At 47.6% G+C, this 18,384-nt stretch overlaps 1 protein-coding gene across 5 annotated transcripts in view; it reads left to right on the top strand.

The window, feature by feature from the left end:
• The window catches only part of Camta (Calmodulin-binding transcription activator), an 891,447-nt gene that overhangs the window by 710,030 nt on the left and 163,033 nt on the right, over positions 1 to 18,384 (top strand). For all 5 annotated transcript variants that reach the window (XM_070092342.1, XM_070092341.1, XM_053787510.2 and 2 more), the window contains 2 exons: positions 5,771 to 5,838; positions 14,706 to 14,841. In XM_070092342.1, the coding sequence (XP_069948443.1) occupies positions 5,771 to 5,838; positions 14,706 to 14,841 (204 nt within the window). The remainder of the gene's footprint in view (positions 1 to 5,770; positions 5,839 to 14,705; positions 14,842 to 18,384) is intronic.

Below are 18,384 nucleotides of genomic sequence, written 5' to 3' on the forward strand. Positions count from 1 at the left end.
CAGAGATATATCCTACAAGCATTGACGGAGGATATGGGGGACATAAGTAACATAGCTGAAGAATGAGACACTTGTGAAACATTTGGGAATCTTTATCGAGGAAACGTTTCGCCAGCCAGTGGCTTCTTCAGTCCAATACAGAGAAGAACGGTGGACGATATGCAGGACTTTGAGGTAATGAGTCACTCAGTCTGAAGTCGATGTGTTCAGTCCATCAGTCTTGAAATTAATGGCCTGAACATTGACGCCAGGCTCAGGAACTGATTACCTTTAACTCCTTCTCATCTTCCACTGTTCTTTTCTGCACTGGACTGAAGAAGCCACTGGCTGGCGAAACGTTTCCTCAATAGAGACTCCCAAATGTTACACAAGTGCCTCATTCTTTAACTTGTCGATTTTCTGAACCGCTGACATGAGTAAAATCGCTGCTGCGGCTCTAGGTGGATAGTTACAGGTACACATGTCTACGTAAGGATTATTACCGTCCATTTCTCTCTCTCTCTCTCTGTCTCTCTCTCTCTCTCTCTCTCTCTCTCTCTCTCTCTCTCTCTCTCTGCTGTGTGCCACACCGGCTTTTGCCTCGCCAATTATCTCATTGTAATGTGAGGAGCGTGAGAGGCTTCTCCACAGAGCGTGGCCTGTCTGGTGCCTGGCTCTGTGAAACACCAAAGGTGCCAGGTTCGTGGTGACTGACAACCAGGTTCCTGATGACTGACAACCAGCTTCCTGGTGACTGACAACCAGCTTCCTGGTGACTGACAACCAGCTTCCTGGTGACTGACAACCAGCTTCCTGGTGACTGACAACCAGCTTCCTGGTGACTGACAACCAGCTTCCTGGTGACTGACAACCAGCTTCCTGGTGACTGATACCAGATCCCCTCCCCTCTCCCCCATTCCAAATTTACTACCATACTCTACTCACCGCACCAGTCAAACTACCACCGCCTTATCTACCTTCCCTGGCTAATCTACCGGTGTTACACTTAATCTACTTTTTCTGGGTAATCTACCCTTGTTTACTACACTTAATCTACTTTTTCTGGGTAATCTACCCTTGTTTACTACACTTAATCTACTTTTTCTGGGTAATCTACCCTTGTTTACTACACTTAATCTACTTTTCCTGGCTAATCTACCCTTGTTTGCTACACTACATTACTCCCCTGGCTAATCGTGAGTCAGCTGTTTTAACATACAGTCAACGGTGATCTGTTATGTGAGTCAGCTGTTTTAACATAGTCAACGGTGATCTGTTATGTGAGTCAGCAGTTTTAACATAGTCAACGGTGATCTGTTATGTGAGTCAGCTGTTTCAGACATGTCAACGGTGGTCTGTTATATAAGTCAACTATTTCAACAGACACGTCAGCGGTGGTCTGTTGTGTCAATGGTGTCTGTGAGAGCCTTTTAGCGCGCGCGCCATTTTTCGCGACGAGGTGAATTTGCTGGTCATTTATTTCGCTAATTAGTTCAATTGCTATTTCTGTATTTCGCGAGGGAATTGCATCCCCCTCTTCCCCCCAACAAAAAAAATTATTTTCAATCCAATTCTTTCCCAGAGTCCCTGCTGCTTGTTAATGCAGTGGATGGCAGGGCAGTGGATGGCAATTTCTGCTGGATAACAGGGCAGTTGATGGCAGTTTGTGTTGGATGGCAGTTTCTGCTGGATAACAGGGCAGTTGATGGCAGTTTGTGTTGGATGGAAGTTTCTGCTGGATGCAAAACAACTGGATGGCAGGGCAGTGGATGGCAATTTCTGCTGGATGCGGGCAGAGCCGTGGATGGCAGTTTCTATTGGCTGGGATATTGGGAAATATTTCCCCAGTCTGCAGAATAGTCAGTAAGAGGAACGACCAGGAGAGTGAAGTGGTCGAGGCAGGATCCACATACACAGCTTTACGAACATGTATAACAGGGCTTGATAGAGCCCAGGAAAAGTACGGTAGATTGAACCTCAAGGTGACAAGGAGACAAGGATAGATTAGGGATAAATAAGGGATACAGGCAGTTTAAAAAAGAAAAGTTACTCGAGAATGCGAAGTACAGTCGAAATTTGCTTTAGTTTGTCGAGTTATTAAAGGAAAAAATAATTCGGAAGAGATGATCATCAGTGAAGCGGAATAAAGTGCCACGATCGCACGTGCAAAGAAAATGATAGGATGGATAATGAGAACGTTCAAAACGAGAGATGCCAAGCCCATGATGATCCTTTTTCAAATCACTTGTTCTCTCTAGGCTGGAATACTGCTGTACATTAACATCTCCATTCAAAGCAGGTGAAATGGCAGATCTGGAGAGTGTACAGAGATCCTTTACTGCACGTATAAGTTCTGTCAAGCACCTTAACTACTGGGAACGCTTGGAAGCACTTGACTTGTACTCGTTGGAACGCAGGAGGGAGAGATATATCATAATCTACACTTGGAAAATCCTGGAAGGAATGGTCCCAAATCTGCACACAGAAATCACTCCCTACGAAAGTAAAAGACTGGGCAGGCGATGCAAAATGCCCCCAGTTAAAAGTAGGGGCGCCATTGGTACACTAAGGGAAAACACCATAAGTGTCCGGGGCCCAAAACTGTTCAACAGCCTCCCATCAAGCATTAGGGGAATTGCCAATAAACCCCTGGCTGCCTTCAAGAGAGAGCTGGACAGATACCTAAAGTCAGTGCCGGATCAGCCGGGCTGTGGCTCGTACGTCGGACTGCGTGCGACCAGCAGTAACAGCCTAGTTGATCAGGCCCTGATCCATCGGGAGGCCTGGTCATGGACCGGGCTACGGGGGCGTTGATCCCCGGAATAACCTCCAGGTAACCTCCAGGTAAGCCGGGGGTGGGGAGAGAGAGAGAGAGAGAGAGAGAGAGAGAGAGAGAGAGAGAGAGATTTAAAACCTGTTCAAAACCGGTATAAAACACACATTAAGATGCAAAACCGGTGGTGGTAGAGAAAGAACTTGAAAACAGGTTCAGAACCAGTTTAAAATACTCAGTAACATTTTTTTTTTGCTTATTACTACGTCGTTTCGCCTACACGGGATATTTATCAAGTAAATATCAGTACGTTTTTGTAGTAAAACTTCCGCTGCTTGATGCGAGGAGAAGCTGCCGGCCACTTGTGTGTAGTCTGAAGAACATCACACTTGGTGTGTGTGTATTAAGAGTTGTAGTATACATGGACACTTGGTGTGTGTGTATTAAGAGTTGTAGTATACATGGACACTTGGAGGTGTGTATGTGTCACTGTGTATATTTTAACCTCTATTTTAGGGTTTAAGGTATATACTGGATGTGGTATAAACCTTGGTAATAAATACCGACAAGTTGGTTTAGAAAGACACGTAAGCAAACACTATAGCATATTTATTAGAAAACGTTTCGGTCCTGGGACCTTGATCACTTCTAACATACAGAGGTAGAAAGACATTATATATATAGGTGGAGAGTGATGTCAGGTCACGTGCGTCACACATCACTCTCCGCCTATATATATATAATGTCTTTCTACCTCTATGTTAGAAGTGATCAAGGTCCCAGGACCGAAACGTTTTCTAATAAATATGTTATAGTGTTAGCTTACGTGTCTTTCTAAACCATACTGGATGTGTACAGCTAAACTGCAGCCTCAGTGAACTCTTTGCGAGGCCGATCAGGTGACGACAGTCTTAACCCGTTGTGAGGTCGATAGGCTAAATTTAAATATAATAAACAAACCAAATCACCAGCTATTGGATGGTGGAATATAATTGATTGTAATGGATGATTATCATATGTAAGAGTGGATGAGTTGTGTTCCTACGTGTGGAAGCAAGGCTGCGCCAAGCCTTGTGTGAAATAGTTTGTTAATGATCAACCTGCAACACTTGCCGTAGTGGCGGGAGGGAAGGGAAGTGCTGTGTTATTTGTGGAGTGGGTTTGTGTGGTGTTAGTAGGAGAGTGGTGATGTTAATGTAGTGGGATTGTAGGGTGATAGGATGGAGACGGGGGTGTTATTGGAGGGGTGTGGGTGGGAGAGGACACTGCATGGCGCTCTGACAATCCGGTTGGTGAGGCACTTTTAGGGGACAGCTGTCTAGTTTCCCCTTGAACACTTTCCATGTTGGTTCCAGCAAGGTTTCTTACGTCCCCTGGTAGCAGATGTCAGAAACATTGCAGGCAAAACGTTTCAGCAATAAAGATAACCAAGTGTTAGGCATGTCTTGCTCATCAGTGTGTCGGTATTGTGTATACCAACCTGCTGTTAGCAGGTTGAAGAGTTTTGGTCATGTATGTTGACACAGTATTCTGTAAATCTCTCTGAGGCCTCTGTTCCTCACTGCTAGTTCGGGGTTCTTAGTGTATTGTATTGTATGCATATCACTGTCAACGATATGACAGTGATATGCATACAGTAGATGAATTATCAGTAGATAAAGATGTCTTGTAGATAGATTGGTCAATGATGGCTCCGTTAAATGTCCAGTCCACGCTCCCCTGACGTCAAGTCATTGGACTTCTTCTTGAGGGGAGTCTGTGAAGGATTATGTTTTGCAGGCGTCAATAGCTGACATTAAAACACTCTGTGCTGGAGTAAATGATGGCATTGGAAAACTGTTGACCAGTACGTGAAATAAACTAGCGTATCATTTACTGTAGTTGTGTTACTGACCACTAGAGGTGCACACGCTGAGGCTACTCAGATTGGACAACGTGAATTATAATAATTATAATCATAGGGGAGCACTAAACCCGTAGGATTATACAGCGCATGTGGGGGGGGGGAGGTATTCAGAGTCAATTCAGGGAACCGGAGCCCCTCACCAGTATCAAGGAACCTCCCTTGAGGGGTGGACAGCATGAAGCTCTGTAAAACACTTGCTGGTTCATTAGTTACGTACAGAAAACTGCAGTTTCTTATCTGTTACCCTTGCAAAAATATTTAAACTCGGAAAAGGACTTTGTGGGCAGCGTGTACCGTAACAAGTTGCTTGTGAGAGCTTTCATTTATCAGTTGGCTCGATTCTTTGAAGATCTGGCTGGTTACTTGTTCTCTTAATGCAGTGTAAAATAAACCCAGTGAGGAGCAGGGGTGCGGTGGGGACAATAAGGGAACACTGTATCAACATCCGGCGTCCCAGACTTTTCAACATCTTACCAGAAGATATCAAACACTGCTGGATACAAGTGTTGAAGCCTTCAAGAGGAAACTGGACAAGTATCTTCATCAGGTGCCAGATCAACCAGGCTGTGATGGATATGTGGGGCAGCGGGCCTCCAGCAGCAACAGCCTGGTTGACCAGGCAAGCACCAGACGAGCCTGGCCCATGGCCGAGCTCAGAGAGTAGATAAACTCTCGAAATTCTTCAAAGGTATATCAAAGGTATGAGGAGTCCGAGAAATTAATGATCTCTAATGACTGTTCTCTTTCCTCTTGCTTATCCCCCCCACCAGATCTTCTCGCTTAAATCCTCTCCTTCCCAACCACTCTCCTCAATGCCAACCTCTCCTCACTTCCCAAATCCTCACTGCCCTCCTTAACATTCATTTCCTTCCCTTTAAACCTTCCTCATTTCTTAACTCCCTCTTTCCCTCTCTATTCCTTCCATCTCTCGTTCCGTCTTTCTCTTTCCTTAACTACGTCCCTCCCTGCAACCTCCTGGAGTCTTCCATCTATACACCATGTACCGTGACGGGCTGCGTCGTCATGTTTGGTCCACATGATACCACAAATGAAGCTCTCAGATTAGGGCTTATGTTGCCCCACTCCCTAATGTCTTCCTTCTTTCCTCGCAGGAAATCGCCTCCTTGCTCATCAGCTTCGACAGACACATTGATTGGCTCTCCAAAGAAGTAAAAATCAGGTGAGTCCCTCTCTCTCTCTCTCTCTCTCTCTCTCTCTCTCTCTCTCTCTCTCTCTCTCTCTCTCTCTCTCTCTCTCTCTCTCTCTCTCTCTCTCTCTCTCTCTCTCTCTCTATCTCTCTCTATCTCTCTCTATCTATCTCTCTCTCTCTCTCTCTCTCTCTCTCTCTCTCTCTCTCTCTCTCTCTCTCTCTCTCTCTCTAAGTGTTGAATGCTGTTAGGTTGGTGTTAAATTTTTCGATTACTGTATCCTGCTTATCTATATACTGTGTGTGTGTGTGTGTGTGTGTGTGTGTGTGTGTGTGTGTAGTCTCCTAGTCCTGGGATATATAAATCTTGGAAGCCACTCTTAAGTCTGGACGGTGAGACTGGCTTTCGTTCGTCCGTGAAATTTCTATTTAAACTTGTGGCAAATTAAGGCTGTGGGGGGCGAATCCGCTTGATGAGTGTAGTGTGAAGCTGGCTCTCACGCTGGGCCCGTGGTTCCCACAATGGTCCCATGGTTCTCACGCTGGGCCCGTGGTTCCCACAATGGTCCCATGGTTCTCACGCTGGGCCCGTGGTTCCCACAATGGTCTCTTGGTTTCCAAGCTGGGCCCTTGGTTTCCACGCTGGGCCCGTGGTTCCCACAATGGTCCCACGGTTCTCACGCTGGGCCCGTGGTTTCCACGCTGGGCCCGTGGTTTCCACGCTGGGCCCGTGGTTCCCACAATGGTCCCGTGGTTTCCACGCTGGGCCCGTGGTTCCCACAATAGTCCCGTGGTTCCCACAATGGTCCCGTGGTTCCCACGCTGTGCCCGTGGTTCCCACGCTGGGCCCGTGGTTCCCACAATGGTCCCGTGGTTCCCACGCTGGGCCCGTGGTTCCCACAATGGTCCCGTGGTTCCCACGCTGGGCCCGTGGTTCCCACAATGGTCCCGTGGTTCCCACAGTGGTCCCGTGGTTCACACGCTGGGCCCGTGGTTCCCACGCTGGGCTCGTGGTTCCCACAATGGTCCCATGGTTCTCACGCTGGGCCCGTGGTTCCCACAGTGGTCCCCACGCTCGGCCCGTGGTTCCTACGCTGGGCCCGTGGTTCCCACAGTGGTCCCCACGCTCGGCCCGTGGTTCCTACGCTGGGCCCGTGGTTCCCACGCTGGGCCCGTGGTTTCTACGCTCGGCCCGTGGTTCCCACGCTGGGCCCGTGACTCCCACGATGGTCCCGTGGTTTCCACGCTGGGCCCGTGGTTCCCACGCTGGGCAAGTGGTTCCCACGCTGGGCCCGTGGTTCCCACGCTGGGCCCGTGGTTCCCACGCTGGGCCCGTGGTTCCCACGCTGGGCCCGTGGTTTCTACGCTGGGCCCTTGGTTCCCACGCTGGACCCGTGGTTCCCACGCTGGGCCCGTGATTCCCACGATGGTCCCGTGACTCCCACGCTGGGCCCGTGACTCCCACGATGGTCCCATGGTTCCTACGCTGCTACACTAGACAAAGTAGAGGTGCATTTAGTATTACACTCCACTATTAGCAGACAGAGGATCGAGCCTTCACAACTTGCATTGAACATAGTTTCCTCGTGTATTCTAAAATATTTCTTGTTGAAAGTTATGCTGTAAAATCTTTGAGTGAGTGAGTGAGTGAGTGAGTGAGTGAGTTAGTGAGTGAGTGAGTGAGTGAGTGAGTGAGTTAGTGAGTGAGTTAGTGAGTGAGTGAGTGAGTGAGTTAGTGAGTTAGTGAGTAGAGAAGGAACAGTTAGAGAAGAAATAGAGGGGAAATGAGGTTACAGCTAGAGAGGGAATTTGAGTGGAATACTTAGAAAGGAAACAGTGAGATAGAATAGTTAGATAATATATAGACGGGGGAAGTGGGGGAATAGATTATAGAATGAACGAGAGTAGAGATAGATGGGTGTAAGGATCGGGTGGAAGTCTGACTCGCTGTGGAAGGTCAACTAGCAGCAGCAGCAGCAGCAGCAGCAGCAGCAGCAGCAGCAGCAGCGGCAGCGGCAGCAGCAGCAGCAGCAGCAGCAGCAGCAGCAGCAGCAGCAGCGGCGGCGGCGGCGGAGGCGGCGGCGGCGGCGGCGGCGGCGGCGGCGGCGGCGGCGGCGGCGGCGGCGGCGGCGGTGGTGGTGGCGGCGGTGGCGGTGGCGGTGGCGGTGGTGGTGGTGGTGTACAATTACACAAAAGTTCTTGGCATAAAATGATGGTAAATTTTCATGGCCAGTTGAGGACATTACGCAGCGTCATGCAAGATGGCTGCTGTGTGTGTTATCTTCCAGGATCTCTTCTTCAGTCAGTCGATAACATTAGTTAATTTTAACAGCACTAGCAGCAGCAAGACACCCAACAACATGGAATAAAGTAACAGACAACAAGAACATGGAATACAGTGACACACAACACTGAATACAGTGACACAACAGCATGGCATACAGTAACACATAACATGGAATACAGTAACACAGAACATGGAATACAGTAACACATAACATGGAATACAGTAACACATAGCATGGAATACAGCAACACACAACATGGAATACAGTAACATACAACAACAACAGCAAGGGCAACAACAACAACAACAACAGCAAGGGCAACAACAACAACTTTTAATAAGAACAACACTTACAGAACCAACAGCAGTGACAACAAAAACAACTTTTAATAAGAACAGCACTTACAGAAGCAACAGCACCAACTGCAGCAGGAGTAACAGCAGCAGCAGTGACAGCAGCACCAACAGCAGCAGCAGTGACAGCAGCACCAACAGCAGCAGCAGTGACAGCAACACCAACCTAGCTACCACAGTGACAGCAACACCAACCTAGCTACCACAGTGACAGCAACACCAACCTAGCTACCACAGTGACAGCAACACCAACAGCAGCAGCTCCAACAACAGCAGCAGCACCAACAATAGCAACACCAATAACAGCACCAACAACAGCAACACCAACAGCACCAGCAGTGACAGCAGCACCCAACAAGAGACAAAAGTAGCAAGGAGCTCGGTCATAGGCTGATCCAGCCTCACTCTCGCAATATAAGATCATTAGCATAATTACTCCAGCTAGACGGAAAACATTTATCTGAAAAAATTCCTAATATGAAAACAGCGTCAGACATATATAAAAAATGTCTGAAAAGGCGCTTGAAAAGCAGCCATAATGAGACGAAGAATTTTATTTGCAGCCATAAACTGAATATAATTTATATCATTGAATGGTGTGCAATAGACAGTTATCTCAAAATGGCTGGAGTTGTATTGTAAATGACTGGAATCTGAGCATAATTCCTGTTACTGAAATACAAAATAACATTAGGGTGAATACTGAGTACTTTGTGTTGTTTGGAGGAGCTATGTAGGTCAGTGGTGAATATTTCTCAGTGATGACGGCCTCGTTCAGGGCAGCAGAAATATCAGAGCCGGAACAGTTATAGAGAGCGTTTACGGCACTTATAAGACTCAATAAAGCATTTAAATAACTGGGAGCACCCAAAAGTTCTAAATATGTACTCACTGGAGCGGAGGAGAGATGTACACGGTAATACGTACTTGGAAAGTACTTGAGGGGCTCTGTCTCACGTGTGCACACTGCCATAACCATAATGCCATAGCAGCTGGGTCAAAAAGTGGGTGAGACATGACAGTATTGTCCAGCAGCTGGGTTATACAGTGGGTGAGACATGACAGTATTGTCTTGCAGCTGGGTCATACAGTGGGTGAGACATGACAGTATTGTCCAGCAGCTGGGTTATACAGTGGGTGAGACATGACAGTATTGTCCAGCAGCTGGGTTATACAGTGGGTGAGACATGACAGTATTGTCTAGCAGCTGGGTCATACAGTGGGTGAGACATGACAGTATTGTCCAGCAGCTGGGTTATACAGTGGGTGAGACATGACAGTATTGTCTAGCAGCTGGGTCATACAGTGGGTGAGACATGACAGTATTGTCTAGCAGCTGGGTCATACAGTGGATGAGACATGACAGTGTTGTCTAGCAGCTGGGCCATACAGTGGGTGAGACATGACAGTATTGTCTAGCAGCTGGGTCATACAGTGGATGAGACATGACAGTATTGTCCAGCAGCTGGATCATACAGTGGGTGAGACATGACAGTATTGTCCAGCACCTGGGTCATACAGTGGATGAAACATGACAGTATTGTCTAGCAGCTGGGTCATACAGTGGATGAGACATGACAGTATTGTCCAGCAGCTGGATCATACAGTGGGTGAGACATGACAGTATTGTCCAGCACCTGGGTCATACAGTGGATGAGACATGACAGTATTGTCCAGCAGCTGGGTCATACAGTGGATGAGACATGACAGTATTGTCCAGCAGCTGGGTCATACAGTGGGTGAGACATGACAGTATTGTCTAGCAGCTGGGTCATACAGTGGGTGAGACATGACAGTATTGTCTAGCAGCTGGATCATACAGTGGGTGAGACATGACAGTATTGTCCAGCAGCTGGGTCATACAGTGGGTGAGACATGACAGTATTGTCTAGCAGCTGGGTCATACAGTGGGTGAGACATGACAGTATTGTCTAGCAGCTGGGTTATACAGTGGGTGAGACATGACAGTATTGTCCAGCAGCTGGGTCATACAGTGAGACTTGACAGTATTGTCCAGCAGCTGGGTCATACAGTGGGTGAGACATGACAGTATTGTCTAGCAGCTGGGTCATACAGTGGGTGAGACATGACAGTATTGTCCAGCAGCTGGGTCATACAGTGAGACATGACAGTATTGTCCAGCAGCTGGGTCATACAGTGGGTGAGACATGACAGTATTGTCTAGCAGCTGGGTCATACAGTGGATGAGACATGACAGTATTGTCCAGCAGCTGGGTCATACAGTGAGACTTGACAGTATTGTCTAGCAGCTGGGTTATACAGTGGGTGAGACATGACAGTATTGTCCAGCAGCTGGGTCATACAGTGGGTGAGACATGACAGTATTGTCCAGCAGCTGGGTCATACAGTGGGTGAGACATGACAGTATTGTCTAGCAGCTGGGTCATACAGTGGGTGAGACATGACAGTATTGTCCAGCAGCTGGGTCATACAGTGGGTGAGACTTGACAGTATTGTCCAGCAGCTGGGTCATGCAGTGGGTGAGACATGATAGTATTGTCCAGCAGCTGGGTCATACAGTGGGTGAGACATGACAGTATTGTCCAGCAGCTGGGTCATACAGTGGGTGAGACATGACAGTATTGTCTAGCAGCTGGGTCATACAGTGGGTGAGACATGACAGTATTTTCTAGCAGCTGGGTCATACAGTGGGTGAGACATGACAGTATTGTCCAGCAGCTGGGTCATACAGTGGGTGAGACATGACAGTATTGTCCAGCAGCTGGAGTCTAGACACACTATTGATCTCCTCAAGTTCAAAGCTCTGGAATGTGTACTCTTGGTTGTACTCTCTTGTATGTGGCTGCACATGTCGAGTCACAGCCCCTGGACCTGCTAGTTGCTATTGGGCTTCCTCCTGGTTGCGCGAGCCCTATCATAGCTCTTCTTAAAACTGTGTACTCACATATTTGTACTCACCTATTTGTGGTTGCAGGGGTCGAGTCATAGCTCCTGGCCCCCGCCTCTTCACTGATTGCTACTAGGTCCTCTCTCTCCCTGCCCCATGAGCTTTATCATACCTCGCCTTAAAACTATGTATGGTTCCCGCCTCCACTACTTCACTTTCTAGGCTATTCCACGGCTTGACTACTCTATGACTGAAGAAATACTTCCTAACATCCCTTTGATTCATCTGAGTCTTCAACTTCCAATTGTGACCTCTTGTGTCTGTGTCCCATCTCTGGAACATCCCGTCTTTGTCCACCTCGTCTATTCCGCGCAGTATTTTATATGTCGTTATCATGTCTCGCCTGACCCTCCTGGCCTCCAGTGTCGTCAGGCCGATTTCCCTCAACCTTTCTTCGTAGGACAATCCCCGTAGCTCTGGGACTAGTCTTGTTGTGTGTGTACTCACCTAGTTGAGGTTGCAAGGGTCGAGTCCAAGCTCATGGCCCCGCCTCTTCACTGGTCGCTACTAGGTCACTCTCCCTGAACCGTGAGCTTTATCATACCTCTGCTTAAAGCCTCCATTACATCGCTTCCCAAACTATTCCACTTACTGACTACTCTGTGGCTGAAGAAATACTTCCTAACATCCCTGTGATTCAACTGTGTATTCAACTTCCAACTGTGTCCCCTTGTTACTGTGTCCAATCTCTGGAACATCCTGTCTTTGTTCACCTTGTCAATTCCTTTCAGTATTTTGTATGTCGTTATCATGTCCCCCCTATCTCTCCTGTCCTCCAGTGTCGTCAGGTTGATTTCCCTTAACCTCTCCTCGTAGGACATACCTCTTAGCTCTGGGACTAGTCTTGTTGCAAACCTTTGCACTTTCTCTAGTTTCTTTACGTGCTTGGCTAGGTGTGGGTTCCAAACTGGTGCCGCATACTCCAATATGGGCCTAACGTACACGATGTACAGGGTCCTGAACGATTCCTTATTGAGGTGTCGGAATGCTGTTCTGGGGTTTGCTAGGCGCCCATATGCTGCAGCCGTTATTTGGTTGATGTGCGCTTCAGGAGATGTGCCTGGTGTTATACTCACCCCAAGATCTTTTTCCTTGAGTGAGGTTTGTAGTCTCTGGCCCCCCCCTAGACTGTACTCCGTCTGCGGTCTTCTTTGCCCTTCCCCAATCTTCATGACTTTGCACTTGGTGGGATTGAACTCCAGGAGCCAATTGCTGGACCAGGTCTGCAGCCTGTCCAGATCTCTTTGTAGTTCTACCTGGTCTTCTATCGAGTGAATTTTTCTCATCAACTTCACGTCATCTGCAAACAGGGACACCTCAGAGTCTATTCCTTCTGCCATGTCGTTCACAAATACCAGAAACAGCACTGGTCCTAGGACTGACCCCTGTGGGACCCCGCTGGTCACAGGTGCCCACTCTGACACCTCGCCACGTACCATGACTCGCTGCTGTCTTCCTGACAAGTATTCGCTGATCCATTGTAGTGCCTTCCCTGTTATCCCTGCTTGGTCCTCCAATTTTTGCACTAATCTCTTGTGTGGAACTGTGTCAAACGCCTTCTTGCAGTCCAAGAATATGCAATCCACCCACCCCTCTCTCTCTTGTCTTACTTCTGTCACCATGTCATAGAACTCCAGTAGGTTTGTGACACAGGATTTCCCGTCCCTGAAACCATGTTGGCTGCTGTTAATGAGATCATTCCTTTCTAGGTGTTCCACCACTCTTCTGATAATTTTCTCCATGATTTTGCATACTATACATGTCAGTGACACTGGTCTGTAGTTTAGTGCTTCATGTCTGTCTCTTTTTTTTAAAGATTGGGACTACATTTGCTGTCTTCCATGCCTCAGGCAATCTCCCTGTTTCGATAGCTGTATTGAATATTGTTGTTAGGGGTACACATAGCGCCTCTGCTCCCTCTCTCAGGACCCATGGGGAGATGTTATCTGGCCCCATTGCCTTTGAGGTATCTAGCTCACTCAGAAGCCTCTTCACTTCTTCCTCGGTTGTGTGCACTGTGTCCAGCACTTGGTGGTGTGCCCCACCTCTCCGTCTTTCTGGAGCCCCTTCTGTCTCCTCTGTGAACACTTCTTTGAATCTCTTGTTGAGTTCCTCACTTACTTCACGGTCATTTCTTGTTGTCTCTCCTCCTTCCTTCCTTTGCCTGATTACCTGGTCCTTGACTGTTGTTTTCCTCCTGATGTGGCTGTATAACAGTTTCGGGTCAGATTTGGCTTTCTCTGCTATGTCGTTTTCATATTGTCGTTGGGCCTCCCGTATCCGTGCATATTCGTTTCTGGCTCTACGACTTCTCTCCTTATTCTCCTGGGTCCTTTGCCTTTTATATTTCTTCCATTCCTTAGCACACTTGGTTTTTGCCTCCCTGCACCTTTGGGTGAACCATGGGCTCATCCTGACTTTTTCATTATTCCTGTTACCCTTGGGTACAAACCTCTCCTTAGCCTCCTTGCATATTGTTGCTACATATTCCGTCATCTCATTAACTGGCTTCCCTGCCAGTTCTCTGTCCCACTGAACCCCGTTCAGGAAGTTCCTCATTCCCGTGTAGTCCCCTTTCTTGTAGTTCGGCAAAATTCGTCCTGGCCTTCCTTCTTCCCCCTCCACTTGTAGCTCTACTGTGTATTCGAAGCTTAAAACCACATGATCGCTGGCCCCAAGGGGTCTTTCATATGTGATGTTCTCGATATCTGCACTACTCAAGGCGAATACTAAGTCCAGTCTTGCTGGTTCATCCTCTCCTCTCTCTCTTGTAGTGTCCCTTACGTGTTGGTACATGAAGTTTTCCAGTACCAACTCCATCATCTTAGCCATCCATGTATCTTGGCCCCCAGGTGGGTCCAAGTTCTCCTTGTGGTTAAAGTCACCCATGATCAGGAGCTTTGCCCTGCATGCATGAGCTCTTCCGGCCATTGCAGCCAATGTGTCAACCATCGCTCTATTGCTCTCGTCGTGTGTGTGTGTGTGTGTGTGTGTGTGTGTGTGTGTGTGTGTGTGTGTGTGTGTGTACTCACCTAGTTGAGGTTGCAGGGGTCGAGTCCGAGCTCCTGGCCCCGTGTGTGTGTGTGTGTGTGTGTGTGTGTGTGTGTGTGTGTGTGTGTGTGTGTGTGTGTGTCTGTGTCTGTGTCTGTGTCTGTGTCTGTCTGTGTTTTTATTTTATTTTGTATTTACTACTCTTTAAGATTGTATTACTGCTTTAATTTCCTGGATTAAGAGCATACAACTTGAAGGTTAGTGAGTGTATGTCCTACTTCAAGTGTATAAGTAAGTGTACGTCGTCCTTCAAGTGTATAAGTGTACGTCCTCCTGCAGGCCCAAGAGTGGCTCCATGTTGCTGTACTCTCGCAAGAAGGTGCGCTACCGACGGGACGGCTACTGCTGGAAGAAACGTAAAGACGGGAAGACTACCAGGGAAGACCACATGAAGCTCAAGGTGCAGGGCATAGAGGTCAGTATCTCTCTCTCTCTCTCTCTCTCTCTCTCTCTCTCTCTCATATGAAGCTTAATTAAATTTTCCTTTTTAAAATCACAGAAGAATCCCACTTAATTCTTTTATTTTTAAGAGCTAATGTGGGGGTGGGCAAGACATGTGAGGGTGGGTAGGGTGGTGGGCAGGACATGCTGGGCGGTGGGCTGGGCGATGGGCAGGGTGGTGGGCAGGACATGCTGGGCGATGGGCAGGGTGGTGGGCAGGATCTGGTGGGTGGTGGGCAGGACATGGTGGGTGTTGGGCTGGGTGGTTGGCAGGACCTGGTGGATGGTGGGCAGACCTGGTGGGTGGTGGGAAGGACCTGGTGGGTGCTGGGCAGGACCTAGTGGGTGGTGGGCAGGGTGGTGGGCATTACCTGGTGGGTGGTGGGCAGACCTGGTGGGTGGTGGGCAGAACCTGGTGGGTGGTGGGCAGACCTGGTGGGTGGTATACCTTACCTTTGATATACCTTTGAAGAATTTCGAGAGTATATCTACTCTCTGAGCCCGGCCATGGGCCAGGCTCGTCTGGTGCTCGCCTGGTCAACCAGGCTGTTGCTGCTGGAGGCCCGCTGCCCCACATAGACATCACAGCCTGGTTGATCTGGCACCTGGTGAAGATACTTGTCTAGCTTCCTCTTGAAGGCTTCAACACTTGTTCCAGCAGTGTTTCTGATATCTTCTGGTAAGATGTTGAAAAGTCTGGGACCCCGGATGTTGATAGTGTTCCCTTATTGTTCCCACCGCACCCCTGCTCCTCACTGGGTTTATTTTACACTTCCTCCCATATCTCTCACTCCAGTATTTTGTTATGGCAGTGTACAGATTTGGGACCAAGCCCTCGAGTACCTTCCAGGTATATATTATCATGTACCTCTCTCTCCTCCGCTCCAGTGAGTACATGTTCAAGACTTGCAGGCGTTCCCAGTAGTTTAGGTGCTTTACTGGCTCAATGTGAGCCGTAAACGATCTCTGTATTTGTTCCAGCTGGTGGGCAGATCTCGTGGGTGGTGGGCAGGGTGGTGGGCAGACCTGGTGGGTGGTTGGCAGGACCTGGTGGGTAGTTGGCAGGACCTGGTGGGTGGTGGGCAGGGTGGTGGGCAGACCTGGTGGGTGGTTCACAGGACCTGGTGGGTGGTGGGCATAGTGGTGGGCAGGACCTGGTGGGTGGTGGGCATGGTGGTGGACAGGACCTTGTGGGTGGTGGGCATGGTGGTGGGCAGGACCTTGTGGGTGGGCAGGGTGGTGGGTAGGACGTTGTGGGTGGTGGGCAGACCTGGTGGGTGGTGGGCAGGGTGGTGGACAGACCTGGTGGGTGGTGGGCATGGTGGGCAGGACCTGGTGGGTGGTGGGCAGGGTGGTGGGCACACCTGGTGGGTGGTGGGCAGGACCTGGTGGGTGGTGGGCAGGAAGGCGCAGCAACTTACTGCTACAAATTACTCTGGGTGAGACCTGGAGAAATATCTCGCTTTATGACGGAAATTGTCTCTCTGGCTTCTGGATAAATGTCAGACTGGCGCACTTTGTTGTGTTCTCTGCCCTTGTCTCTCTCCCCTCTCCTCCCCTCTCCACCCCTCCCCTCCCCTCCCCTCCCTCCTTATCCCCTTCTTTCCTTGTTCTCAGCCCTTCTTTATCTTCGTCTTAGCTCCTTATACCTCATCTTTTTTATCTTTCCTCTTCTTTTACTATTTCTCGTCCCTTCTCTCATTCTTGTTTCTCCCTCGTTTCCTCGGTATCTTAGTTTCTGCCTTAAATACCAACGCTCTCCTTGCTGAATAAGGCAAGTGAAAATTTGTGTATGCAATAATTTCGCACAAATTATTCTGAACCTAACGAATAAAAAATATATTTCATTGTGTTTGTTTATTATTAAATTAATGTAAACTATCTAAAATATATTTAGTTGGACTAGGCTAAATTAAATTGCACTTGTTATAAGGTTAGCTAAGTTTTGTAAGGTTCTTTAGGCACAAAATTATTAATTTTTACATTAACATAAATGAAAAAAAATATATCTTTAAACGTATAAGAGAAAATTTTAGAAAGAACTTAATTTTAAATGAGTTCTTGCTAATTGATCAATTTTACCTATTCGACATATGTGTATATATATATATATATATATATATATATATATATATATATATATATATATATATATATAGAGGCGTACACCTCTCTGTGTATATTAGAAGCCACTCGGTGTTTATACATAGGTACACGCGCTTCTCGGTGTTTATACATAGGTACACACGCTTCTCGGTGTTTATACATAGGTACACACGCTTCTCGGTGTTTATACATAGGTACACACGCTTCTCGGTGTTTATACATAGGTACACACGCTTCTCGGTGTTTATACATAGGTACACACGCTTCTCGGTGTTTATACATAGGTACACACGCTTCTCGGTGTTTATACATAGGTACACACGCTTCTCGGTGTCCAGTTACACTCAAAATGTTATACATAACACAAAAACGAAATATTCTGAAGACTCGGCAGCCGGGAGGATGGGAAGGTGTGATCCTGTATTACTTAAAAGAAGGTGCATGGAGGAAAAAAATTTGAAGGTGTACATTTGATATACTTCTGATGAGTTTCGAGAGTTTTTCTGCTCCCGGAGCCCGGCCGTGGGCCAGGCTCGTTATCACGGTTAATGAAGCTAAATACCTTGAAGAGCATTCGCCTAACCACGAGATTCTTTCTAACTACAGTTAAGTAACTACAGATAGGTAATTGCAGGTAAATATCTACAGCTAGGTCACTGGAGGTAAGTTTGATGTGATTTACTGGGCTGCGAGACATAGTAAGTTATTCTCTAGCTGTGTTGGTACATGGTCCTCTTCACACTGTCTTAATTTCTCCTCTTTCTCACACCTTCTCGTCTTTACCGTCCTTAAACTCGCCATCTTTCCTATACTTTTCCACTCTGTCCTTCTCTTTATCTTGATCCTTATTAAATCTTCGTCACTTGCCTTCCCTGCCTAATTTTTTTTCTCTCTCTTCCTTTTCCACGTCCTCCTAAATTCACTCTCGCCGCCCACTCTACCCCTTCTTTTCCTTCCTCCCTCCCTCCTTCCCGTCTCTCCCCCCTAATCTGACCTCCCTGCTGGTCTCTGATGAGCGGGGCTTTTTCATACCTCAGATTGGGACGATGAGGTCAGTAGTTAGATAGTTATTTATGCTGTCTGGGGCTATTTTCCCAGACACGGAGCCTCGCTTCACTCCCAAAACAAGAGAAAAATAAAACTCTCCACGGAGAATTTCCTCTGGCTTTTAACCCGTCTCTTTTTCGATCAGAAAATAAATACCTAAAAAAGTTTATAGTTTACTTCGTAATTGTTCCCTTCGGGGTTTTATTTTAATTATAGTAACTTTTGTTATAGTTATTTTTTGTGTAATTATAATTTTTAATACATTGCCGAGTATACTTTTTTGTTAAGGGTTCGTGGAGGTATTGAGGGGGATGGTTGTTGCCGCCGCATGGTAGTTAAGGGTTGTAAACTAGTTATAACTACT

The sequence above is a fragment of the Cherax quadricarinatus genome, chromosome 39 (assembly GCF_038502225.1).
Source record: "Cherax quadricarinatus isolate ZL_2023a chromosome 39, ASM3850222v1, whole genome shotgun sequence".
Lineage (NCBI taxonomy): Eukaryota > Metazoa > Arthropoda > Malacostraca > Decapoda > Parastacidae > Cherax > Cherax quadricarinatus.